This window comes from Dendrobium catenatum, unplaced genomic scaffold, assembly GCF_001605985.2.
Source record: "Dendrobium catenatum unplaced genomic scaffold, ASM160598v2 fragScaff_scaffold_1644, whole genome shotgun sequence".
Taxonomy (NCBI): Eukaryota; Viridiplantae; Streptophyta; class Magnoliopsida; order Asparagales; family Orchidaceae; genus Dendrobium; species Dendrobium catenatum.
Window position 1 is genome coordinate 542580 of NW_021320106.1, and position 27606 is coordinate 570185.

The window sequence follows — 27606 nt, forward strand, 5'->3', positions numbered from 1 at the left end:
GAGGCGTAATACTAAGTTATAAGTGTTGCAGAGATGAGGATGCTTAGGTGGATGAATGATTCTACCTTTAGAGATAGGATACGAAATGAGCATATACGTGAAAAGGTTGGAGTAGCGCCAATGAAAGATAAGATTAGAGAGACTTGCCTTAGATGGTTTGGTCACATAAAACGACGGTCTTTTGATGACCTGGCTAGAAAAATAGAGATATTAGATTTAACTTATAGTATACCTAAAAAGACTCGGTTAGAAAATATTAGAAATGATCTTTCTTTATTAGATTTAAACAAAAAATTGACTTTTAATATGACACAATGGAGAAAAAAGGATTCATGTAGTCGACCCCACGTAGTGGGACAAAGACTTGATGTTGTTGTCATAAATTTGTATGACGAAATATTTTCTTATTATTTGTTTTGCTGTTTTTTTTTATGATGAATTTTTCTTTTAATAAGAATAGATAAGTTATTTTCATGATAATACTTTCACAATCAATTTTATAAAAAAGCTATAGTTGTATCAAACAGATGCTAAATTGTACTCTTTTTATGTATGATTCAAACTAGAAAAAAGATTATAACAGAATATCTAATTTGAATCTCCATTATGATTTTTTTTTTTTGTAATTAAGTGAAGGGTTGGATAATCCTTAATTATTATAGATAAGAACAGCATATAAATGGTTTATTTTTTCATAATTGAATAATCTAACTTCGTACAGTTCACTGCTTGTTGCTTGTTCCTCAAAGTTAGCTTCAATTATTTTCTGTTGAAAACTCAACTGGATTTTCTGGTAGAATTCCACAAGGGAAGAAGACCCCTTTCATGATAATTGCATCTGCGTAATCATCCCTTATATTCATCTTTTTTCATTCTAATGATTAGGAATCAGTCCATCAGTCCTGAAATGGTATTGAAAAAGCAGTGATATATCATAAAAAAATTATCTGGATCAGGCACGAATCTCGAGGCAAAATCAGGTGGAAGCTTCAAAAATTAAATATGAGACCACCTGAACTCCGATATCAGCAAACTTACAGTCGAACTGAGCATCTCGGAAATACGAATCCAAAAACACCAAATTCAACTCAATCTGAGCCCAAATGTGTTTGAATCGAAGACCCGAAGCGCTGTTGGAAGGTTCAAACCACAATTTGGATTACCAAACGGTTTCCAAACATGACATGCTTAAAGTCAAATCGAGCGGCTCGACGAAACAAATCCAACGAGCCCAAGATCGTCGAATTCCAATATCATTAAGACTTTCAAATGTCTGACGAATGGTCCATGATCAAGGGATTTAATATCAGTTGTCCATCCAAACCACTCCACATTTTCCCTTGTTCGTCCTCATATTTACGGGTCATGCCATCCTCAAAAAACTATAAATGTTTTATATCTTTTTCTGCTTGTGTGGTAGATATCCGTACAACGATGAGACGAAAAATTCAAACTCTATTGCCGCATATATTCTAGCCTGCAACAAGCAGTATAAATGTATGCTTCGTTTGTGATAGTTTTTTTCCTATTTTTTAAAATAGTTTATAGTACAAAATTTTCTAGTTTAAGAAAGTTTTGTACTAAAAATCTACTTTAAAAAACAGTAAGGAAGCTGTCGCAAATGAAAACTTAGGCTTCGTTTGGGACGACTTTTTTACCACTTCTTAAAATAGTTTTTTAGTTAAAATTTTTAAAAAAATTTGTACTAGAAAGCTTCTTTAAGGCTTCATATGGGACGGCTTTCTTATTGCTTTCTAAAACAACTTTAAAGTACAAAATTTATAGTTGGAATTTTTTTGTACTAAAAAATTATATTAAAAAGCAGTAAGAAAGCCGTCCCAAACGAAGCCTTAATCTCAATCATCGAAGAATGTGATCATTAAGATTGTGTTCAGTGTCAATTAAGCTATCCCATCATTCATTTTATTTGGAAGAATAGAAAGAAATCCTTCAATAAGAAAGTGTTATTAAAAGATGAAATTAAATTCAGCCTCTATCATTCAAAAATGAAAACGACACTAAAACAGAGTAGTTTCTATGTGTGAGAATTTTCATCCTGCAAAAAATTTCAGTCAATTTGGTGGACTACAAAGCTTATTTTCTGCTGCAGATTCAAAATTTTATTGGACTTCAATTCAAGTTGATGTGAACTCACTCAAACTCGACTTAATGCCATCTAACTATCAACATCATTGGCAATTATCAATAATGATTGAGGTAGCAAAAGATTCAATGCCTCAATTTATGTTAGTAGCGGCTCGAGATGTGGCTCGTTGGTTAACGAAACTCGTTCCTTCCGTAAGAGCCGCGCTCGAATTGCTCAAACGACAACAAAGAAAAAAAAAGAAGTTCTTTTCATTTTAAATCATTGCAAACTTTCTTAATTTACATCATTTAACATCCCATGAAAATTGCACCTATTATGATTATAGTAGCATATTTCTTAGAAGTTCTTCCCTAATCAATAATAATACCTCAAGTAGCTTTTCATCCTACACCCTTAAGCTGAGAAAAAAGTTTTTTTTTTCAGAATTACAAATTTGACATCATGTGAGTTTATTGTATATTTTCCTTAAAATAACTTAGTAAAAAAAAAAAAACATCAAACTTAATTAAGTATTGACTAAAAATATTTCGATTGAGTATTAAACAAAGTCAAATAGCACAATAGGCAAAATTAGTCACATGTTAAATAATTGCTTATTTAGTTTTAGAATCATACTAAGCTTTAGAACAATAATAACTCTTATGGGATACCTTTTAGGGTTTCAAAATATTTCTGCTAAGTCTCCCAATTGCTCAATTGATGGCACATCTTATGTATCATCAATTGAGAACTTGGAAGATCTAGCAGAAATGTCCCGTGATTCTATAGTTGAATTGAGGTGGAAGTTTTTTGAGAGAGACCTCTATGTTAAGCACGTAAATGCATCATAATTTTTACTCGTGCCTCCAAAAAAGAAGGGATTAAATCCAACATATTTCATAATTATTTAATATTTCCAAGACGCTTAATGTGTGGTAGGCGAGATGCATGATTCCTAGGCATCACACAAATTAGATAAGATCTTGAATCATATGAGAGAAAGTATATATTGAGATGAGTTGGCCTACTGATAGAATGTGCCAAGAACATTAGCTAATTTTCAAGATGAATATATAGATTCCTAAGAGCAATGGATGAATGCCCCAATATATATGAAGCGACTTACTAGGTGAGCTTATATAAACCTTTAAATTTTAATGCTTGTTTAGGTCTTCATAAGAAGTTAAAAAATACTAAATGACACAAAAATGTTAAACATTATGATTAAAGTTATTGGAGAATAATATATCATCATTAGAACTATAATGAGAGATTAAAATAATGAAGATGTAGATTTTGCTTTGTAAAAAGGGTGCTTAATATGAAGAGACATAAATAGTTCATAAGCAAAGAGAGAAAGATAACTAAAAGCTATGAAAAAATGTATATATATGCAAAAAGCCCAATTGTTTCGACTGATAAAAAATGACTCAAGTAGTTAGATAAAGTCATTAAATAAAGTGGACAGGAGATGAGCTTGAAAACTATTTTTTAGCACTAATTTAAACAAATCTTGACACCCATATGTGCAAATGATCTCTATGAATATAATTGATACTTTAGCATATGTTTTAGAATAGGTTATTATATTTAATTCTTAGATAAAAAATGATGTAAGATATTCTTTTGGTAATGCAATTTTTGATCCCTCATTGTTGATTAAGGCATAATAGATTGAGGCTCAAGTAGATCTAAAATGAGCCCAATCTAACCCATGTAATCCATAGATTGGCCGGAAAGTTAATATGCTCCGGGGTCAAAAGCATTTGTTGTAATACAATTTTTAAATAAATTTGCTTATTGTTATTATTATTATTTTGTAACTCTTTGCAATAAGCCCAAAGTGACAATAATTAAATACTCTCAACTTGTGACTATCTTTATTGGTAGTCTCATATATTATTTTGCAAACACAACTTTCATGATCACAACATTTGCATTTGTATTAAAATTGCTAAAAGACATTAGTGATATGAAAAATGCTTTTTACAACCAATAAATGGTCACAATATAACCAATGCATTTATATAGTGATAGATTTTGTCATTTGTCATTTTTCTCTTAGTATGTATTGTTATATGTAATTATGGATGTGACGCAACTTATGAAATTCAATTTTGAGATCAACAAATGACATGAGAACGATATTATTTGGGTAATGCAATTTAGGACACTTCAAAGTTGACTAAAGTGTAATAAATTTGAGTTCATAATAGGCCAACTACGTACCCTTAATGCTAGCCATTTGCAATCTAAAATAGTCGTCCAATCTGACCCATGGAGGCCATAAATTGGTCACCGATGTAAGGTGTTCCAAAAAGGGGGCCAACAATAGTGATCATAATGCAATATCGTGGATAAATTTTGAAACATTTGCAATGAGCCAAAATAGATAGTAACTACTGACCACCCTCTTTAGGGGTTCTAAATAAAATTTCAACCAATATTTATGCAATTACATTTGCATTTGTATTATCAAACACAAAAGGACATCAATCATATCAAAAGCGGTCTTTTGTGTATGGTAAAAAATCGTAAAAATGTGCATTAATATTGAGTTGAATCAAATTAATTTTTAATGACTAGAGTATCAAGAAAAAAAACAAACAATCTTTGATTATGAGTATATTAAAAATCATACAATTAACAAATGAGTTCCAAAAATTGAACATAATATCATCCTTAATCACAACAAAAAATCATATAAATATATGTATATATTCAGAACCAATACATCACTTGGTCAAACCGCTAGCCTAACACAACCAAACTCCCTCTAACTCTCAACAATCCAACTTTCTTCCAACTACCAATTCCCTTCTCTGAAACTTAGCATATCAGCAACCATTTGCAGATTCCTTCACCCCAATCAAACAGCTCAATTTCTCACCCCTCCATCTCCTCCCTCCCCTTCCCCTCTCCTCCATGGAAGACCACTCCGTCGAACTCATAACCACTCCACTCTCCTCCTCCTCCTCCTCCTCCTCCTCCCTCGCCTCCTCCTCCTTCTACCTCTCCACTCCCATTCTCCCCGCCTCCCACAAACTCACCATTAAAAACCTCTCTTTCTCCCTCGGCCACCTCGCCTCTTGCCCTTCCTCCTTGCCTTTCAACCATCCAAAGCCCACTGAAGTCCTCAAATCCATCTCTTTCTCCGCACAAAGTGGCGGCGAGCTGCTCGCCATTGTCGGTCCCAGCGGTGCCGGCAAGTCGACTCTTCTTCGCATCGTCTCCGGCAGAGTTCAACGCTCCAGCTTCAATCCCAACAGCATTTCATTTGATGGAATGCCCCTAAAGAGCCCCGGCCGGCTGCGGCGGCTCTGCGGGTTTGTTACTCAGGAAGATAATCTCTTGCCTCTGCTCACTGTGAAGGAGACTCTCATGTTCAGTGCTAAGTTTCGGCTTAAAGGTGTTAGCAGTAAGGAGAGGGAAGAGCGTGTCAGAAGCTTAATGGAGGTAGGTTTATCTCTGGTTGGGAAAAAAAAATCTTTCAGGGAATTTTTGCTGAGGAGGTTCTTTCGATCATTGGATTTGAATGGGAATAAATGCAATTTCTTTGGAGCATTAAAAAAATCACATTTACTTAATTGAGTAGGAAAACAAATTTGTGTTACAATGTTTTGAGAATTTTTTTATTATAATTAGGAAATAAATTATCAGAATTAGAATATATGAGAAATTAGTTTGTGTACTTGTTAGTTTTTGTTAATATTAAAAGATGTTTTTATTTTTTATTAATATTGGAAAATAATTAATCAAATAAATAAATTATTTCAATTCATAAATAATTTAATTTGAGATTATTATGATAATTATGTCAAGCCTAAAAGTACAAATATAAAATTATTAAATTAAATAGTTAGTTTTATTGTAAAAATTGGCTTGAGTTGAAATGATTAAGGGGGTTGCAAATAAATTTAAAATTTATAATATTATATATAATAAAATTATTTAATTAAAATATATTCAATAAAATTTTATCATGTGTTGTATCAAAATTTAAAAATAATGAAATTGTGTGAATTTAATAAAATATATGTGTATAATGAGATAGTTAAATTTTAATTGGAATTATTTTATTCAAATTATATTACATTTCATATCCATATTTTATGGTAATTAAATGATTTAATGGATAATTTTAATTGATGATAATTAAATATTTAAATATCTATAAGTAAAATTTTATTACAGAGTATTTTGATTATATAAATTTAAAAAGTATTAAATTTATTTTAAAATTATTATTATTTAAACTCTTTATATGTAATATTAATATTAAAATAAATATAATGATTTTTAAAATTATCTTGTGATAATTTATAAAATATTTTATATAAATTTTTTTCATGTAATTATATATTGTATGAAATATTTTTTTTGCCAAATAATTAGTACATAAATTACTAAAAAAGCTAGGATTTTATTAGAACAACTTAGATTTTTTTTATAACAACTTTCTTATTATTTTTTAAAATAATTTTTTAATAAAAATTGTATTAAAAAAATTACATTAAAAAGCTATAAAATAGCTTATTACGTACTCCGACCGGATGCAGAGGAACATCCGGTTGTAGGCAAAAGCGCGCCTATACCGAGGTGTATCGTGTTCGATACACCTCGGTATAGACACGTTTTTGCCTACAACCGAATGTTTCTTGCATTCGGTCCCGGACCAAATAAAATTCCGTGACAAATGAACTTCTGAGAATTATATTTGAATTCAATTTATTTAAAAAAATTATATAATACATTAACGGTCACCTCAAAGAATCAATTCCTATAATAAAGAAGCATTGACAAAAATTTTAAAATTTGCATAAAGATTCTATCCGATCCAACACGAACTTTAAACTCATAAATGCAGGAGCTTGGCCTCCATCACATCGCCAACTCCTACGTCGGCGACGAGGAGATCCGCGGCATCTCCGGCGGCGAGAAAAAGCGCCTCTCTATCGGCGTCGACGTCATTCACAACCCGCCCATCCTACTCCTCGACGAACCCACCTCCGGCCTCGACAGCTCCTCTGCTCTCCAAGTCATCGACCTCCTCACCTCCATGTCAAGGAAAAAAAATCAAATTTTGATCCTCACCATTCACCAACCGAGTTACAGAATCCTCAAATACATCTCCACCTTCCTTCTCCTCTCTCGCGGCAGAGTAGCTCACTTCGGGGACCTCTTATCACTCAAATCCTCCATTTCCAACCTCGGCTACACGGTCCCACTCCAGCTCAACCCTTTAGAATTCGCAATGGAAATCATCAATCAATTAGAAGAACAGAATACTACATTGGCCAACTGCAACGCTTCAGAAGAAACCGGACAAGCCAACCTCCAGTGTACTGTAACTATGAAGAAGAAAAACAACTACTGCTCGAGATTTAATGAAGTGGGTTCTCTCTCATGGAGGTTTTGGAAGCTCATGTACAGAACAAAGCAGCTCTTTTTAGCAAGAACAGCTCAAGCCATCGTGGGCAGCTTCAGCCTCGGCAGCATTTATTTCAACCTGAAATCAAACGAAGAAGGCGTAACAGAGAGGCTGGGATTCTTAGCCTTCACACTCAGCTTCCTCCTCTCCTCAACCGTGGAAGCTCTGCCGATATTCCTACAAGAGCGCCGCGTTATAATGAGAGAATCTTCGAGGAAAATGTACAGACTTTCTTCTTACATGTTGGCCAATACAGTTGTTACAGTACCCTTCTTGCTAGTAGTGGCTATCCTCTTCGCTGGTCCTGCTTACTGGCTCGTTGGACTGAACCCGAACCTTGAAGCTTTCTTGTTCTTCGTAATGGCGGTTTGGTTAATAGTGTTGATGGCGAGCTCGCTTGTTCTGTTCCTGAGTGCAGTTGCGTCAGATTACGTGGTCGGAAACTATCTAATCTGCTTGTTTTTAGGGGTTTTCTTCTTGTTTTCTGGGTATTTTATAGGGAAGGAAAGCTTGCCGAAGTATTGGTTGTTCATGTATTACGTCTCTCTGTATAGGTATCCGTTGGACGCTTTGGTGGTTAATGAGTATTGGAGTGAAAAAGATAGGTGTTTTAAGTGGTTGCAGGGAGAAGAAAATTCGGTTTGTGTGATGAACGGTGGAGATGTGTTGAGGAGTAGGGGTTTGGAGAGGGATATTAGGTGGGAGAATGTGGGGATTATGTGTGGCTTCTTTTTGATTTATAGGGTATTGTGTTGGGTGGTTTTGGTTAGAAGGAGTTCAAGAACCATGCTTTGAAATTAGTGAATTGTTTCTCTATATGAATATTGTTTTGCATCATTAATTATTATGAAATTGTTATTGTCTTAGAACAATATTTTGTATGCTATAATATATTATTCTTGATTACTTAGAGAGAGAGAAAGTTATCTTTGATCTATAATATTAGGTTTCGTTCAAGGTTGCTTTCTTAGTGCTTCTTAAAACAGTTTTTTACTAGAAAGCTGCTTTAAGAACCAGTAAGACAGCTGTCTCCAACGGAACCTTAATCTTTTTCTGTCATTTATATATTCAATCTTATATCTTGTAAATGATTTGTCTGTTTCAATTTTATCGAATATATTGAAGAATTATTGTAAATCAAGTTCTCATTGATGATCTCTCCTCAAATGAAGGCTTTATTTGGAGCTGCTTTCTTACTGTTTCAACAAAGAGATTTCTAATATAAAAATTTAAAATGTTGTACTAAAAAACTACTTTAAAAAATAGTAAGAATGTCGTCCTGAAGGAGGCCAAAGTTTCAACAATTTTGCACTCTCACTTAAAAAATCTACTAAATTTCAAAAACAATTTCATAATTTTGCGAAGAATAAAGATAATTATTCCATCTTATTTGTAATACACGTGTGAATCCACGTGTGATCATTGATAGCAATTTGTTTATCAGAATTGTTACCTAAACTAATATTTTATGCAAAGTATCTCGCCCTTAGATGTTCGGTTTATCAGATAAATAAGTTGGGAAATCTCCTCAATAAATTTCTTAATAAAATGCTACAAATAAGATCTTAGTAATTTTGGTTTTTTTTTTAAAAAAAAAAAATTTACAGAAAAAGATGCCCCATTTCCCAATAAAAACACAGCAATATAGAATTTTTCATTTTCAATTACTCCATATAAAATAAAATAAATGTAGAATAATTTTGTAATATTTTTTACAAACAATTTAAAATAACAAAAAAAAAAATCATTTTGATAAATTTTTAATTCTCCTACAACAACAACAAACAACAACATCAAGCCTTTGTCTCAACCTTTGTCCTCGGCTACATGAATCTTTTTTTCCATTGCGTCCTGTTGAAAGTCAAATTCTCGTTTAAATCTATTAAACAAAGACAATTTCTAATATTTTCTAACCAATACTTTTTAGGTCTGCCTCTATCTTTTCTAACATAAATCAAATCTCATACCTCTACTTTTCTAATCGGGTCATCATAATTCATAAGGCCTTCGTTTTATGTGAACTTCTTAAATTAATTTCCAAATATTATGTCATCACAAGCTACCACCCCAATTTTAAGGAACCCTAATTTTCTATTTAAATTAACTTTTAAAAATAAAAATCACCTGATATTGCTCTCCTATCTTCAAGGAAGCATCTCTCTCATAAGTTTTATTTCAACTATTATATTTATAGTGAACTTTTATTCTATTAAAAATTTGTAATCCATTTTTATTTTAACACATAGACCGCTCTCTGATGAATTATCTCTCTCTCTTTTTCTCTATAATTTTTATTATATTATAAATAAAAAAATAAATATTACTTACATATTCAAATAGTCGATTAAATAAAAATTGAATAAAAATTTATAATTTATTTTACCATCAATCAACCAATCTTTCTATTTAATTTACATTATATTCTGAAATACATAGAATCCTAAATACTCACAAAAGCAGAGCAGAAAGATGATAAAGAGCCCAAACTGTGATAATCATATTGTTATTTAATGCTTCAATAAGGTTTTGTTTGGGAAGACTTTCTTGTTGGTTCTTAAAATAACTTTTTAGTATAAAAATTTTCATTTTTAAACTAAAAAGTTATTTTAAGAAGTAATAAAAAAGTCTTCCAAAACGAAGCTTAAGCTTGAAATACATAGAGCTTCTACTTCTAATAAACATTTAGGCTTCGTTTGAGACAACTTTTTTAGTGCTTTATAAAACAACTTTTTAGTATAAAATTTTTTTGAACTCAAAATTTTTATACTAAAAAGCTGCTATAGAAAGTACCAACAAAGTTGTCCCAAAAAAAACCTAAGACATTCAGAATGCAACCATCCGCTCCCCTAATCAACATTTCCTCCATAATCCAACTAAAGAGGGAAATCATGAGAAAGGCATTGCATGAAAACAGCTGCAACTGAGCTCACATAGGAATATTCAAAAGAAAAGAAGAATGATGGGTCTCATAGAAGAAAACAATCTTTATTCACATAAGGAGAAATTGAGAGAAGGTGATAAAGCTATACTGCCTTTTAAAAAGAGAGAGAGAGAGAGAGAGAGAAAAAAAAAAACTATATAAGACCAATGGAAGGAAGATCAACATGCAATACCAATCCTATAATATAAGTACTCTTACTCATTTGTACTATCAAAACTCTTTGGCATAGTTGCTCTCTTTCTCTCCCTCCAGTTTTCTCCCCAAACTTTGGCCTCTGCTATTGCACGCTCTCTGTCAGCATCCCTGTTGAGAGCCTTTGGAGAGTCTCTTGGTTTAGCAAGATGGTTTGGGCTATCTCGATGGGATTCCTGTCTCTCGAGCTCCTCCAAGCCCCATTTTCTTCCAGGGGTGCCATCAGAATCAGTTCCCAAGTTCATCCCTTTGATAGAATCCCTCAGCCTGAGCTTAGGAGAATCTCTATGCGGCGAATCTGTGGCACTTTTACTGTCAGAGCCGCTTCCATGGTTTTTCCGCTCGTCTCTGGACCTTGGCGTAGAAGGCCCTACTCTGCTACTTTGTGTTGCAGGAGCATTGGGATCATAAGTTTGCGAAGCCAAGTACGAGAGAGCGGTGACGACATCACCGATCAGAGGCCGGGTTGCAGCTTGCTCCTGCAAACACATAGCAGCAACAGCTAGTGCTTGGTAGAGACCTCTCATGGGATAATGGCCTTGCAGCAATGGGTCAGCCATTTTTGGGAACTTGCGTCGATCTTTGAATAACGGACGAGCCTGCATTGAATACAATATGATCATACCAACTTAGAAATCCAAAAATGACTGCAGAAGTTATGGAATGAATCAAAACAGCTGATAACTTGAGCACATGTTATTTGCTTCTTTATATAGTTGAAAACTTTGCAGCAACAAAAAAGGAATGACTAAAGTTGCTAAGCAGTGATGGGACCAATATTCCTTTCCTAAAGAAGATACAGAGAGAGAGAGGTAGAAGTAATGGAGAAAACCCACCCAAGCCACAAGATTTTGCTCCCCGGCAGGTCGGGTGTTGTCGATTGCTTTCCGCCCTGTGATCAACTCAAGGAAGACAACACCAAAGCTATAGACATCAGATTTGAGGGTAAGCTGCCCTGTCATAGCATACTCTGGAGCACAATATCCATATGTGCCCATAACCCTTGTGGATACATGAGTCTTATCGCCAACTGGACCAAGTTTTGCTAATCCAAAATCTGACAGCTTTGGATGATATTCTTCACCAAGCAGAATGTTTGAGGATTTGAAATCTCTGTAAATTACTGGAGGATTTGCCTTATCATGCAGGTATTCTAACCCTTTAGCTGCACCAGCTGCTATCTTCATCCGTGTATTCCAGTCAAGGGGTTCTTTGTCGGATGGGAGATCTAAAAAAAAGCCAATCAGTTAATGTACAAAGTAACTTGCAGATCCTGAGAAAAAAAATTGTTAGTTACTGAACGAAGGGAAAAATCAGATACCTGGAACCTCAACATTATATTGACTTGAAGAGAGAATATACATATATAGACTTTTTCTATTTCTAGGAAAAGAAAGTTTATTTTCCCACCCGCCTAAATTTTCTAACATTGGATTGAAGTTATCATGGCTACCAATTTCGTTAGGTCCACTTCTGCTGATCAAGTGGGGAAACACAAATACGAGTAAATGTAATGCAGTGCTACATAGCGACCAAGATTACAATGATGGTTAAAATTGAAGCACTTCAGCCATATGGCCATGAAATTTGAAGCAAGTCGTGGTGATGTGCAGGGCAAGGAGCCTGATGATGGCGATGCAATGGTGGGCAATAACCCTCATTTTTTATGGGGTGTGCTACTCACAAAAATCTATAAATAGACCCCAACTTTTTACATGAGGGGAGATCTTTGGCTAAAGATTGGAGAAAGCTCTGAAGCTTCAAAAGCTCAAGCATCACCGTCGACGAACCTCCGTCGTTGGACCACCGCCTGGCCACCAATTGATGACAAACCACCACCCAGCCATTGGCAGCCAAAGGATCACCGCCTGTCCGCCGACCGCCGCCACACTTCCACACAGCTGTCCACTGCCGGCGAACCTTCATCAACCGTCGCTGGACCACCGCTCGCCGCCGATTGTTGCCGGATCACCACCCTGCGGTCGATTGTTGTCGGACCACCGACCAGTCACCGGCCTCCGCCAAACTTCCTCCCGGCCGTCGACTACCACCAGACTTTCACCCGGCCGCAATTGCCGCCACCTCCTGCGGCCAACCATTGCCAAACCTCCGTCAAGCTTCCATCGACACACCACTTCGACCACCGTTGTCCTCCGACTACGGTCCCTCCGACCACCGTCGACCATAAACTACGGTCCCTCCAACCTCCGTCGCCTGCCAACTACAGTCCCTCAGACCTTCGTCACCCGCTGACTACGCTACGGTCCCTCCGACGACTATCACTAACCGACTTACGATCCCTTCGACCTCCGACACCAGCCGATTATGGTCCCTTCGACCTTCGTCGCCTACCGACTATGGTTCCTCCGACCATCTTCGCCCACCGACTACGGTACCTCTGATCACAATCACTCATAAACTGCGGTCCCTCCGACCTCTGTCACCATCCAATTATAGTCCCTGAGACCTCCGTCACCCGCTGATTACAGCCCCTCCAACCACCATCGCCCGCCTGCTACAGTCCCTTTGACCTCCGCCACCCGGCGGCTATGGTCCCTCCAACCACCGTCACCCTCCAACTACGGTTCCTTCAACCTCCATCAATTGCTGACTACAGTCCCTCCAACCACTGTCACCTCCTGACTACAGTCCTTCCAACCACTGTTGCCATCGAGTACAGTCCCTCTGATCTTCATTGCCCAAATACAGCCTTGGCAACCAAATGAACAGGCCAACATTCTTTTGAGAATGTCTCTCTTATCATTAGATTCTTCCAACTCCAACTATATAATGTGTTCTATATGATACATTGAGTTAATGACTTCCCCCCACAGAAAGGCACCATTTATAATTAACTACAAATACAAGTGGAATCATTTTAACTGGGTCAGGCCCCGTGGTTTTTCCCATTTTCAGGATTTTTCATATAAAACTCTTGGTATCTCTTATGAATCTGATCAAGAAGGGTGTTGACAATGACAATGAGTTAAGGAATCATATAAGGTCGTGGTTGTGTTAGGCAATAACAAGGAAGGTCATATCAAAGGGAATGAGAGAGACGAAGATTAGTTGCTCATTCATGACATTGTCAAGAAGAGTGATTTGGTGTCTGCAATGATGACAAGGAAGGCGAGTATTTTGACTGACAAGATGAGGAAGGCAACATGCTTATACTCCAATGATGGCATGCATTTGTTCCATACCAAGCTTCGACTTCTTTAGCGATGAATAATTAAATTATAGTAAAAATTTATTAAGATTATATAAAATCATACTGCTAGAAAAAAAGAAGGGGGAGATGGAGACTTATCTCTTATGGAAAAGTTCATCTTGAGGGAGAGAAAAAGATGAAGTGAGACTAAAGGAAAGAAGGGCAATTAACTAATAACATTGAATTAGAATGTCCAATTTGAGAGACTGAGAGATGGGGACCCAAGAAGGTTAGAAAGGATTATTTTGTTGTCAACCTTTGCTTGTGATAAGGTTTAGGTCAAGTTTTAGAGAGAGATAAATAAGGTGACTAGAAAATGAGAGGAAAGGAATGGTGAGTTTCTTCTTCTTTTGGGATTTTAGTCAAGTGAGAAGCTTGCCAATTGGTAACTTCTTTATCTCTCTCTCTCTTTCTTCCTCTTATCTGATTTATCATTATTGGTTGAAAGTGTGATTAGTTCCTTTCAAAACTTCTACAATTTGGGTGGGCAATCAAGAAGAGTGCTGACAATGACTAATTGGGTGATGGTGGGGGGGTGCAAGAAAGGTACTGATAATAATAATGAGTTAAGGAATCATACAATATCTTGGTTGTGTTGGGCAATGACAAGGAAGGTCGTTTTAAAGGGAATGAGGGGTACGAAGACTAGTTACTCCTCAATCATGACATTGTCAAGAAGGCTGATTTGGTCAAGGAAGGCATATGATGATACGACTAGGATTTTGACTGACAAGGTGAGGAAGGCAACAAAGCTTATACTCCAATGATGGCATGCATTTGTTCCATAACAAGCTTCGATTTCTTTAGCGATGAATAATTAGATTATTGTACAAACTAATGAAGATTATATAAAATCATTCTGCTAGAAAAAATAAGGGGGAGATAGAGACTTTACTCTCGAGGGAGAGGAAAAGATAAAAGTGAGACTAAAGGAAAGAAGGGCAATTAACTAATAGCATTGAATCAGAATGTCCAATTTTTTAAGAGACAGAGAGATGGGGGACCCGAGAAGCTTAGAAAGGGATATTTTGTTGTCCAACCTTTGCTTGTGATAAGGTTTAGGTCAAGTCTTAGAGAGATAAATAAGGTGACTAGGAAATGAGAGGGAAGGAATGGTGAGTTTCTTCTTCTTTTGGAATTTCAGTCAAGTGAGAAGCTCGCCTTTTGGTAACTTCCCTCTCTCTCCCTCTTGTTTCCTTTATCATTATTGGTTGAAAGTGCGATTAGTTCCTTTCAAAACTTCTACAATTTGGCTTCTTTTCTATTCATGAAATTCAATCACTTCTGTGGATTTCATAATCTTTCTCTTATTACTAATTTTTATCAGAGACAAATATTTTGAATTAGATTTAAACTATTTTTTATTTTCATAAAAAATATCAAATTATTAATTTGAGATTAATAGCTTGCTTTTCCATGAGTGTGTTTCATTAATTGATTGCATAGTTGCATACTAGATGTGTATTAGAAACCTAGACCTGAGAATGCCTTAACATTATTTTTCGTATCAAAGTTGAAGGTTATATCATAGTGTTTCTACACGTAGGTTTCATGAGGTTTATTGAAAAATAAAAAAAATCTAAATAGATCTAAAATAACAATTAACTGAAACATAACTTAACATAAAATCAATCAAGATATGAGTCTACACAGTTTCATTTTTCAGCACGACCACTATGAAATATGAGATAATGTTTATATTAGATGGAATACAAGACTTTAAATCATTTTAAGATTGGATTGATAAATTAAAAAAATAATTTGAATGATATAATATTTTTGAATTTCAAATAGTTGAATTTGCTGATGTAGAACGCATCCAATTATTGAACTTACAATCAAACAAAAGTTAAAACATTAATCTGAAGTTGAAATCATAAATGAACTAGGAAATTCCTGACTTCAAAATCAAACAAATCAAATAATGTAACGTTGATTAACGATATGCCCATTATGATCATGTAATGCCTGAGAAAATTTTCACATATTATGCTTTATATTGACCGACAAAATCTATATCAATTTTTTTTCTTGATTGTTTGATTTATAAATTCATAAAAAAAAACCTTATTTATCATATTCAATTACATCAACAATTTTTGAGAAAAATTAAAATTTATGGTCTATTTAGGACAGCTTTCTCAATTCTCGTTGCTTTGCTTTTCAAAGAACAACCACAATTTCGTTTGGCTACTACTTTCTCATTGTTTTCCAGAGATTTTTATGAAGCAAACCTACTTTTTGCAACTAGAGTAACTAAGTTAGCTTTCCTACAACAATTTTGCAACCATTTTATAAAATGCTACAACTGACCCAATCATACCCTTAAAGCTACATGTCAAACTAAATTCAGAAGTGCATTATTTATTATAGTTGCACTTTAAACAATTTTATTATTTTCTATAAAGAAAGTATTTATTCATATGATGCATACATCTTATTCAAATCAAACATTTATTTGGTTTGTCAAACATTTATTTGGTTTGTCAAACATTTATTTGGTTTGTCGATTAACCCAAAAAAACTAAGATGAATCTTAAACATATTTTTAAAATTTTCATACGATTGCTTCATAGTTCATCTCCATTAATTATTTTACTTATCCTTCATTATTGTGTAATTCAAACTACCAGCTATGTTGTAGTAAAAATTGAAATGCACTTTGAAGTAAATATGTCTCTAATTCTTTTTTTTTTAATTGATTTTGCATCTTGTATGATGTCTTATGAATATTATTATTTACCACAAAAAAGTACCTGCACATCATTGCAAACCACCTGTAGCCAAGACGTCTCCTATGAGCTCTTTCCCACACCTACTACAACTAGTGTGACTCTTCCCTTTCATCAATGACAAGTCAAGGCGCCCTAAAGAACAATTGAATAAGTGCAAAACACAGATTTCACAAGCATCTTTCCCATGAATGAAGCTCTTCAGCCCACTCTTTACTCTTGCAATCTTCTCACCTGTCCCTCATACGCTCTTTCCTCTCCAACAATCCTCTTCTTGAAAACTTGCACCCCACTATGGCATTTGCTAGAGCTTCTCATAGCTTTTCCTATGATGTAAGTCGCATCGTGCTCCACTATGGCATCTTTGACGGTCCGCCTCATAGCCTTCTTAGAAGAAGAAAATTAACAAAAACTAAGGGGAGATCTTACCAATTTGCAAAATAATTAATACATCACTCTTGAATTTTAACGACATAAGTCAAGCTACATCCTATAATGGCATTTGTCAGAGTGTACCTTGTAGCCTTTCCTAAAACATTAATCTTGTCATGCTCTATGGCATTATTGGTTATTTACTGTATTACATGATTAACAAGCATAAAATACTAGTCCATTTTTTGAATCTTTATGACGTAAATAGCACCACAAACCCCACTATAAAGCTATAAAGATGGTCTCATAGCCTTACGATGCAAGTTGTATCATGCTCCACTATGACATTTATCAAGGCGCATCTCACAGTCTTCTTTACATAAAAAATCCTTCAAAAAAGAATGGGAAATGTTGTGTAGTTCTAGTCCTTATTTCTTTGTTACCTTGGGCATTTATAGTCTATTAGTTTCACCAATTGACTTAATTTAAAATTAATGGTCTACAAATGATTTAACTATAACATTGGTTAATCAATATTATTTTGATCATTTAAAAAATTGATGAAAGTATTACATAAATTAATGCAAAATCAAAGTAGAATGTGAATAATACAAACCTTAGTCAGGAATCAAAAGTGACTAAACTCTTAGTCAAAACAAAAATTCAAGTCAGAACTGATTTGAAAAGTGTGTTAATATATCTAAAAGCATGTAACGCACCAAGCCCTCTCAACCTGTTCAAATAATTGTGAGATATTATAAACTACATATATGTTTTATAGATGGCACACACTTTTATTTAAATACATTGACAAGTAGGCCAACATCTAAAAAAAGAAGTGTGTGCTCATGCTCCTTTAACTTGGAAAAAGTTTCAAAAGAGCTTCATGGATTCCAATATAACATTGGCTAATCTAAATATCCATAATACCCCTTTACAATGGAAAAATCATTTAAATAACATTTCAAATCATAAATTATTATAATGCCCCTAGGAAGCCAAATCAAATATGTTCAATATCAACTTCATTGATTTGACAATCATGCCACCTTAGTTTGTTCTTTCCATCTCCAAATTTATCTAATGGTCTTGGTTGGTTATTGACTCCGTGTTAAAACATGTGTTACATCAAAAATTAGAATCAAACAAATGAAACCGATTAGGTCGCCTTACCTACAGGGCAAGGTTGTAAGGCCCATAATTATAGGTCATTTTATAATTAGAGCATCAAGGCCTACAATGCACAACCTTACCTCAATATAAGGCCATAAGACCCATCACTAAGCTTTCCTCTTCAGCAAGGTTATAAGTCTGGCTTATGAGTTTTCCAATGAATGTAAGACACATCCAAATTAATTTAGGTTGAGACAAAGCAAACAAACCAACTAAATCAAAGCTTGGCTTCCAGTGGAAGTCAGTCTGATTTGAAACAAACATGCGACAAGAGTTGCTTAGGTTTTAACAATAAATATTGAGCATGAACTTTGCTAGTTAAGAACTTATGTTTCACTCAAATCAAATTCGTAGAATTTTCATTAAGAGATTAAGAATTGTGAAAGTTACAAATAGGATAACAAAACAATCACAATAACTACGAAAACAAAATAATAAAGCAAGTAAACAAGAATCCACAACGTAACATCAATATATAGTCACTTAGAGTTCATTCTCACTCAATCACTCTTAGGCGTTTGTGGATGAAGACAAAGCATACGAGGAAAGAGACTACCACAAGGAAGATGGTACCGAAGGTCTTCGTTGATGGAGAGGTAGCCGAGGACGGAGAAGGGGTAGATCTCCCAATGAGAAGCCAAGGCGTCTTAGGTTTTTGAAGATCAATCGTCTCCGCTAAGCAGTAGAGGATGCGGCAGACGTAGTCTTCCACCGATTCGTCGTACTCCCATTCAGGCTCGTAGAAGGGGGAGTGGAGAATATCGATTTCTCCTAGGTCGTTGTAAGCGAAGCCGTGATCGACCTCAGGATTGGCCATGTACCAATGACGATGACGAAGGAAGAGTTTGTCTTCTTCTATTGACTTCAATATTCATGAGCACACTAGGGTTTCACAAGAGGGGGGGGGGGGAAGAGGGGGAGGGCGGTTTGGGGGAAAGAGGGTTGGGTTAGGTTATGAAGGGGGGGGGGGGAAGAGAGGGAGGGCGGTTTGGGTGAAAGAGAGTTGGGTTAGGTTATGAAGGGGAGAGAGAGTTTTAATCCAAATCTGAAAATAATTTTAGATTTTGAGTAAAATTGGAGGGAACTAATTTTAAAATTGAATTCAAATTAATGAGAGATGAGGCCTCATTAGGAAGCAAAGAGGGAATTTTCCTTATAGGTGGCCGGCGACATTAAGAGGAAGAGGGGAGAGGATTGTGGGGGAGATTTCCAAACAAGTTAGGCCAATTAGGAGGGAAAATAATGAGTCCTCTCTAAATTGAATTTAGATTGGATTCAAATTTGAAAACTTTCCTTATTTAGAATTTTGTAAATATGAAAAGTTTTTGAATTTCAAAATTTTCTAACTCCTTCCTTTATTGCAAGAGCTAATTTAGGGAGTCATTATGGCGATTTAAAACCATCATAATGAATTGTGAAATGGAGGGGTCGGCGGTCAAGAGGGAAACGTGGACTTGGTGTTGGGTTGGGGTGGCCAAATGCTAAGCCGGCAGGTGGAGTTGTGGAAGGAGATTTAGGTGGAGATCAAGGGGTATTTTGGTAGTGGGAGGATGACGAGAAAACGGCTGGTGATAATCGGAGAATAGAAACGAAGAAGAAGAAGAATTAAAAAAAAAAAAAACCAGACCACGAGCCACGGACTCTTTCGGTGACTGGTGGGTATTGCGTTTGCCCACACGTTAGGCTCTCCCTTCTCTCTAGTGCGCTCACAAGAAGAAGAAGACAAAAAAAAAATTCATTTAATCATTCATCATCATACTACAACACATAGTGCCACTATATATAGGCCTCTAACATGAAAAAGGAAAAGTACAAACTAGCCCTCCGAGCTACAATAAGAAGACACTCCCCATAGGGGTAAAATTGGAAAAAAAACAAAACTAAATAAAACATAATGCATCAAAAGTAAAGACGCTAAATCGTAGCCGTCGATCTACGATTCTGTCGCCGGTACACGTGTCTGAATCTCTGAGCGATGTCCTCATCAAAGTCCCAACCAAAATAAAATTCGGATCAACTTCTATGCTAAGAAGTCTACTAATCAAAGAAAACCCAAGTAAAATCATATAAACAAATAAAAACCCACATATCTCAGATAATCTTTTTAAGTTAAGCTAAAAATCTTGAATAATTAATGATCATGCATCTGAGCACTTATTAGTCATATCCACTATTTATAAGCCAAAAGCAATGAAACTTTATGCTTTTGAGCTATTAAAAAAAACTAGAACAACTAGTCCTTTTCCAGTAAATGAGTCGATACTAATTTTGAAAGCGCGCCTTTGAAGCACTCACATTTCTAACACAAACTACTTTGGATGCCTGAGATGAGGGAAATCATGGTCATTAATTAGGCTCCTTGGACGTTACAGCTCTAATTCCTCAAAACAATTCATCAAAACTGGCATGGTTAGCTAGTAAATGATTTGATGCTAATCTTGAAAGCAAATCTTTGATGCGTCTACAATTTTAATCGAATTTATTCGGGATACCTTACATAAGCTAACTCATGGTTACTAATCAAGCTACAAAAATATTATGGCTTAAAGCCCATGATCTTGGGCATAATAAAGATGATAGAACCAAGAGATTTCAATTAGGTTTACCACCCTTCTCCCGAACATTCCCTACTCAATTAAATTTACATATAGTATCAAATCTAAGCTTGCAATTTGAGTCTAAGTAACCTTCTCAATTAAGAGTACTTCCCACGAGTGGGAGAGCAGGATAATTAACTATGAGGGATTATGCTCATATAAAATCTCAACCCCATATCTAGAGAACATTAGTCTAAATATTAAGAAATATTTGGTTAAAACAAGTATAATCAACCTGAAAGAAAGCTACTTCCAATTTTTCCCTCATTCATGCATTGAGGCTCACTAGAAATGTGTTGACTTTCCTTATGCGATTAATTATTTAGTCTAGATGTATGAATCATGTACATTCTAATTGATTGGCTTATATAGCTAGATATTAACTTTACTTAATTTTACTTAATATTATATTTTTTTGAACTTTTTGTAACATGTATAAATGATCTACATAATAAAAAAAATGCCATTTTATTAATTAAAGCACCACTTTATGATGTGCCCTTTGAAGCTAAAAAAACCTTCACTTGGCTATGCGTGCTGCACTTTAAAAAATTTTATATATATATATATATATATAAGAAAATTATGATACAAGTGAAAAAATTCCAGGCCACAGACTCTTTAATCTTCTAAAGCCCATAATTTATAGGTCATTTTATAATTAGAGCATCAAGCCCTACAATGCACAACCTTAACTCAATATAACGCCATAAGACCCATCACTAAGCTTTCCTCTTCAGCAAGGTTATAAGTCTGGCTTATGAGTTTTCCAATGAATGTAAGACACATCTAAATTAATTTAGGTTGAGACAAAGCAAACAAACCAACTAAATCAAAGCTTGGCTTCCAGTGGAAGTCAGTCCCAACCAAAATAAAATTCGGATCAACTTCTATGCTAGGAAGTCCACTAATCAAAGAAAACCCAAGTAAAATCATATAAACAAATAAAAACCCACATATCTCAGATAATCTTTTTAAGTTAAGCTAAAAATCTTGAATAATTAATGATCATGCATCTGAGCACTTATTAGTCATATCCACTATTTATATGCCAAAAGCGATGAAACTTTATGCTCTTGAGTTATTAAAAAAAACTAGTACAACTAGCCATTTTTCAGTAAATGAGTCAATACTAATTTTGAAAGCGCGCCTTTGAAGCACTCACATTTCTAACACAAACTACTTTGGATGCCTGAGATGATGGAAACCATGGTCATTAATTAGGCTCCTTGGACGTTACAGCTCAAATTCCTCAAAACAATTCATCAAAACTGGCATGGCTAGCTAGTAAATGATTTGATGCTAATCTTGAAAGCAAATCTTTGATGCATCTACAATTTTAATCTAATTTATTCGGGATACCTTACATAAGCTAACTCATGGTTACTAATCAAGCTACAAAAATCTTATGGCTTAAAGCCCATGATCTTGGGCATAATAAAGATGATAGAACCAAGAGATTTCAATTAGGTTTACCACCCTTCTCCCGAACATTCCCTACTCAATTAAATTTACATATAACTATCAAATCTAAGCTTGCAATTTGAGTCTAAGTAACCTTCTCAATTAAGAGTACTTCCCACGAGTGAGAGAACAGGATAATTAACTATGAGGGATTATACAACAACAACATCAAACCTTTATCCCACTACGTGGGGTCGGAACTATGAGGGATTATGCTCATATAAAATTTCAACCCCATATCTAGAGAACATTAGTCTAAATATTAAGAAATATTTGGTTAAAACAAGTATAATCAACCTGAAAGAAAACTACTTCCAATTTTTCCCTCATTCATGCATTGAGGCTCACTAGAAATGTGTTGACTTTCCTTATGCGATTAATTATTTAGTCTAGATGTATGAATCATGTACATTCTAATTGATTGGCTTATATAGCTAGATATTAACTTTACTTAATTTGACTTAATATTATATTTTTTTGAACTTTTTGTAACATGTATAAATGGTCTACATAATAAAAAATGCCATTTTATTAATTAAAGCACCACTTTATGATGTGCCCTTTGAAGCTAAAAAAAACCTTCACTTGGCTATGCGTGCTGCACTTTGAAAAATAATATATATATATAAATGAAAATTATGATACAAGTGAAAAAATTACAGGACACAGACTCTTTAATCTTCTGATAACTAATTTCTGCTTTTGATAAAAATTTGAATAAACTAAGGAAATCAAATCAGACAAAAATCCAAAAGCCGTCAACTAGAAATACAAAAGAACAAAGAAAATCATACAACAAGTTGAAATTCTCTCTCTTATCAAAAACCAAATTAAATAAAAATTGAGTAAAATAAAACTAAGTTGAATCGAATTTGAGTAAAACCACTTGATCAATCCATTAACGAAATTTAGAAAAAAGATGTAATAGAAGAAAAAAAATAACCAAAAGCCGAAAAAGAAAGAAAAGTCTTATACTTGAACAAAGATATAACTTCTCCAGAAAATCTTCACATCTCTCACTTGATCAAACAGTTGACACCTAAAAATAGAAATAATAACAAATCCAACTAAAATTTTATTAAAAAAAAAATGTTTAAATTTTGTACATTACTAACAGTAGCAGTCCCAACTGTAGAAGATCAACCATAAAAATCAAGAGGCCGCAGATTTCACAATACCTAGAGATAGTATAGAAGCAGCCGCTGGATCTGGAGAAATAAAACCGCAAGTACATCAAAATAGAACCACCAAACTTGCTTTTGGAGAAGTAGGAAAGGATAACTGAAGGAGAATAACGAAACAAAGAAGCCACCATGAAATGCAGGATTAGTGAACAGAGGAGATTTCAGATCATCCCGCATTGATACTTTTTAAAGACAACACCAAATTATTAATAAGATAATGAGTATGATGATGTGCATGGCGGCCAAGATGTAAGAGTTTAGACTGGAAGATATAACTTAGATGAAAACATCAAAAGGCATTTAGTTAAAGGCTGTTAAATTTTGACTAAAATGATGAAAAATTAACTCTTGGTTTGCCTTCACACTGAAATAGGCCATGAATCAGTTATCCGCAGTTCTTAAGAAAGCTAGCAAGTACCATAAAGACATTCACAATGACACTAGGCATAAGCCTCTATTCAAAATACAGGAATATAAAATTAAATTAAGGATAGTAAACCTAATACAAAAAGTTCCATTAAGGGGAAGTACAGAGGAAACTCTTTCCAATAAAGAAAATCTGAGAGTGTCTAAATTATATAATGGTTAAATCAGACTCAGAACCAGCTTAAGTCCAAGATGCGCTAACAACAGACCTTCCAAAATATTGTTATTAGTTTCAATTACAAAGGGGATAAAAAGATATTTTCATTTAGATATGAAAATAACAGAGGAACCATCTCTCTTTACTCAGAACCTCTATCACCCAACAAGAACAAATAAGAGCGATAAACGTCGGCCCTACTTACAATCAGGACATGACACATACCATGGATTGCAATTGTAGTCGTTCTCCCAAGCACAAGAAAGGTTGTAAATCTTTAGAAAGTTAGCTAAGAAAATGCCCTCCTAGAAAGCCAATCAACCAACTAAATCCAAATGCAAAAACCGAAAGGATGGAAAATAGAAAACAAAATTTAAATAATTGAACATCACCTGCAAATTCCCACCAGATAAACATAAATAATTTATTGGATGACTAAAAGAACTAAATCACTATTCTGTTCGAAGAAAAGGAGTGCAAGCACAATTAAGTTCCAATTTAATCCAGAAAATGTTAACTTCTATCGCTTAAAATGTACAGAAACATCCTTCTATTATGCAATCTCTACTTATTTTTTCTAATTCCGAACTTATTTTCCAATTTGAATACCTCATAAAGTAAATTCTTAAGAAGATTTTAGATTGATGACTTCTAACAAAGAAAAATATTGTAAACTAGGAAAGAGAGCATGATAAATTTACATTAATTGAGAACATTATAAAATGATTAAAACTGCCAACTTGAAGTGCAGATGATAACCATTCATATTTTGTTGAGTTAAGATTTGATTGTGTGCTGCAGCAGGGCCAGCATCCTTGTCCTAGCTTAGTTGGCTTTATTTAATCCAGCTCGACAGAAGTATTAATGGACATAATCCATAAATCTGTCTTTTATGAAGTATAGAAACATGCCAGCATAATAAGCAACAGAATAACACAATATATCATGATACCTAGTGAGCGAAAACTCAAAATATAGAGGTATTACTACCCGAATACCTTGATTTTTGACAAAACATTTGCAATACTATGACTGTCACATCAAACATAATCCGAGCTGAACATTAAGTGTCAGTCCTGTACAAGGATATTCCGGTGTTTTGTGTGTGTGTTTAATAGAATTTCATTTGCTCGTAAGATAAATTGATCACAAATTAAAAAGTAAATCTACAATGAGAAGCTATCAAACCATTTTCAACTTTGTCTACAATTAGAATTCCTACAGAGAAATTTCTAAAATCAAATTGCAAAAAAATAAAAAATAAAAATGAAAAAAAGATGAATTCTAACCATGTAAATGATCCTCCAGTGACCCCAAAGGCATATATTCATAGACAAGCAGGCGCTGATCTCCATCAGCACAATAACCAATTAAATTGACAAGATTAGGGTGATGTAGGAGGCTGAGCATCAGGACCTCAACCAAAAATTCTCTATTTCCCTGAAGTCCATTCCTATCTAGCTGTTTCACAGCAACAACCTGCATATCAAAACACTAACCATTATCAAAACTGGAATATGAAAAAATAGAGCATAGTCCAATTGGAATAATCACCAATTGGGCAAAATGCTTCTGACATAGAGGAAACCGCATGTGTTATTGAACCGAAAATCAGGGATCTATTGAATTCTCAAAGTAAATGGCCTAATGCCATGATTCATATGAGAATTTTACTATCAAATTTAATTTTTCTAACAAAACATAGAAAATTCTAACATTAGATTACAATGTACTAGAGATACCTATTAAAAATGCTACATCCACAAACAGATGAATAAAAATGAAATTTAAATTACTAATTAAACTGAAATTTCTTCAAACCTGACCACTCTCCAAGCGCCCTTTATACACACGGCCAAAGCCGCCTTCACCCAATAAGCATTCGGGTTTGAAGTTTTTAGTAGCAGTAGCAAGTTCGCGGAAGGTGAATGTTTGTGCTGCAATATGTGTAGCATTTCCTTCTTTAGGAACCAATGTTTCCTTCTTCGAATCTGAAACACTCCGTGACTTTGATTTATCTTTGCAAAAAATTCATAAAAAGTAAATAAAAGATTACCGGACATGCAAAACAAAAAAAATGAAGATTCTTTGAAATATGGGAGCAACAATTCATAATACAAGATTCCAAAATATGAACCAATTAGCATCAGTATAGGACAAGTAGATGGGAGATATTTTAAAAAATGACATGTCAGGGTAAGTTTAGAACTGAACATAAAAAACCAACAATTTTAGATGATTTCAAAGATTCAGTGATCGAAATGAACCACAATAGGCCCAATTTATCAGGGAAAAAATTGTAACATGACAAAAGTACAAATTCACATCAGAATGATTTTATTAAGTAACATGTGTTCTAAATTTCTAATCTTAAAGCGTGTACATGAATGCAAATAGAAGATAAAATTCCATTGACAGAAGACATATCTGGACTTAAGAAAATAGAAGACATGAATCTAGTCACTTGGTTGTGCAAGAAATGTCAATTATATAGCCATCCTGGTGCAAATTTGTATCAAGATGACCTAGAACAAATTTATTCCATTCATCAGCAATAAATCTACAGGGATAACACTGCTTTCTGGACTTGCTGAAATGTCAAACATTTCCAAAAAGAAAAATGAAAAAATAAAATAAAATAAAATAGCAAAATCTTTCAGGTAGATCAAAGAAATGCTATATAAAACAACAAAATTATGTATCATACTATAATAACCATTCACTCACAGAAACAATATAAATATACTTCTAGTGACAGCTCCACATCTGTAATTCTCACCCATGATCAATATTTATGGAATCCAAAACTCCTATACCGAAACAAAGGCACAATCGACAGAACTATTCATGCCATTACTGTCGAATACTGAATCACGAAACCCAGATCAGAGTAAACAGAAATAGAACCGAGCATTCCAGATCGAGCAGATAGACGCTAACCAAGCTTAAACCCACTTGGGCTTTAAAAAAATATCCACCAACATCCAATTCTTAACTAAAAAATCAGAGGAGAGAAATGATCACCAGAGCTAACCCTCGTCATTTGGTTCGAAGAGGGCGCAGCGGAAGCCTCCTTACTGAAATCAGCACCGCCCGTTTTCACCTCTCTCTTCTTCTCCTCCTCCTCCTCTTCCAACGATCCGAAGCATGGGAAGCAACCCATCTCAGATCGCTAGGTAAGTAGCACAAAACAGCGATCTTTCTCCAGGCCGAGCTCTTCTAAGACCTCCAGCCCATTCCTCTCAGCCTCGATCGCATCTAAAGTGCTCGAAGCTGCCACACACCGCCGATCGCAGTAAAGTGAAAAGAAATCAAAATCGAATTTTGCCCTATACGGAACGGATTAAGGGAGAGCAAAGCAACCACAATGGATGGTGGGATAAAGGAAGGAGAGAGAGAGAGGGCTGAAGGGTGGGAAAATAAAAAAAAGTCAGCAGTTTGTGAGAAAGAGTCGCGAAAAAGGATTATTTGCAGATGATAATGACTGTATTAACTTTATAATCTTAGTAATAAAGATTATTAAATATATTCTTAAACAGTCTTAAAATATGACGTTTTACGGATTTGGGGTGTTTTAACCGCGTAAGTGAACTTTCCCTTTGTTCAGACTTCAGAGATTTGTTTTATATTTGGGGCGGTT

General features: G+C 34.7%; 2 protein-coding genes across 3 annotated transcripts; one reads left to right on the forward strand and one right to left on the reverse strand.

Moving 5' to 3' along the window:
* The first annotated feature begins 907 nt into the window (after positions 1–907).
* On the forward strand, positions 908–8312 carry LOC110109463 (ABC transporter G family member 23). Its single transcript, XM_020840532.2, has 4 exons — positions 908–924; positions 1421–1497; positions 4941–5542; positions 6954–8312. The coding sequence occupies exons 1-4, from the start codon at positions 908–910 to the stop codon at positions 8310–8312; spliced, it is 2055 nt and encodes a 684-aa protein (XP_020696191.2).
* A 2105-nt stretch (positions 8313–10417) lies between these two features.
* LOC110109502 (serine/threonine-protein kinase PBL27) lies at positions 10418–27406 on the reverse strand. 2 transcript variants are annotated; one of them, XM_020840599.2, is made up of 5 exons: positions 26991–27406; positions 25788–25957; positions 25256–25445; positions 11487–11878; positions 10418–11249 (listed from the first exon to the last, which is right to left on the reverse strand). In XM_020840599.2, the coding sequence occupies exons 1-5, from the start codon at positions 27127–27129 to the stop codon at positions 10653–10655; spliced, it is 1488 nt and encodes a 495-aa protein (XP_020696258.1). In that variant the 5' UTR covers positions 27130–27406; the 3' UTR covers positions 10418–10652. The 2 variants fall into 2 exon arrangements, with proteins under 2 accessions (XP_020696258.1, XP_020696257.1); XM_020840598.2 differs by having other exon boundaries at positions 25788–25984; positions 26991–27405.
* Positions 27407–27606: the final 200 nt, after the last annotated feature.

Coding starts and splice junctions, on each gene's coding strand:
- LOC110109463 (XM_020840532.2), top strand. Junction 1,498..4,940: donor CTGCAACAAGCAGTATAAAT/GTATGCTTCGTT, acceptor AACCATTTGCAG/ATTCCTTCACCCCAATCAAA. Junction 5,543..6,953: donor GTGTCAGAAGCTTAATGGAG/GTAGGTTTATCT, acceptor TCATAAATGCAG/GAGCTTGGCCTCCATCACAT.
- LOC110109502 (XM_020840598.2), bottom strand. CDS start 27,129: ATGGGTTGCTTCCCATGCTTCGGATCGTTGGAAGAGGAGGAGGAGGAG. Junction 25,446..25,787: donor GGCGCTTGGAGAGTGGTCAG/GTTTGAAGAAAT, acceptor TTTGATATGCAG/GTTGTTGCTGTGAAACAGCT. Junction 11,879..25,255: donor ACTGGAGGATCATTTACATG/GTTAGAATTCAT, acceptor GCTTTTTTTTAG/ATCTCCCATCCGACAAAGAA.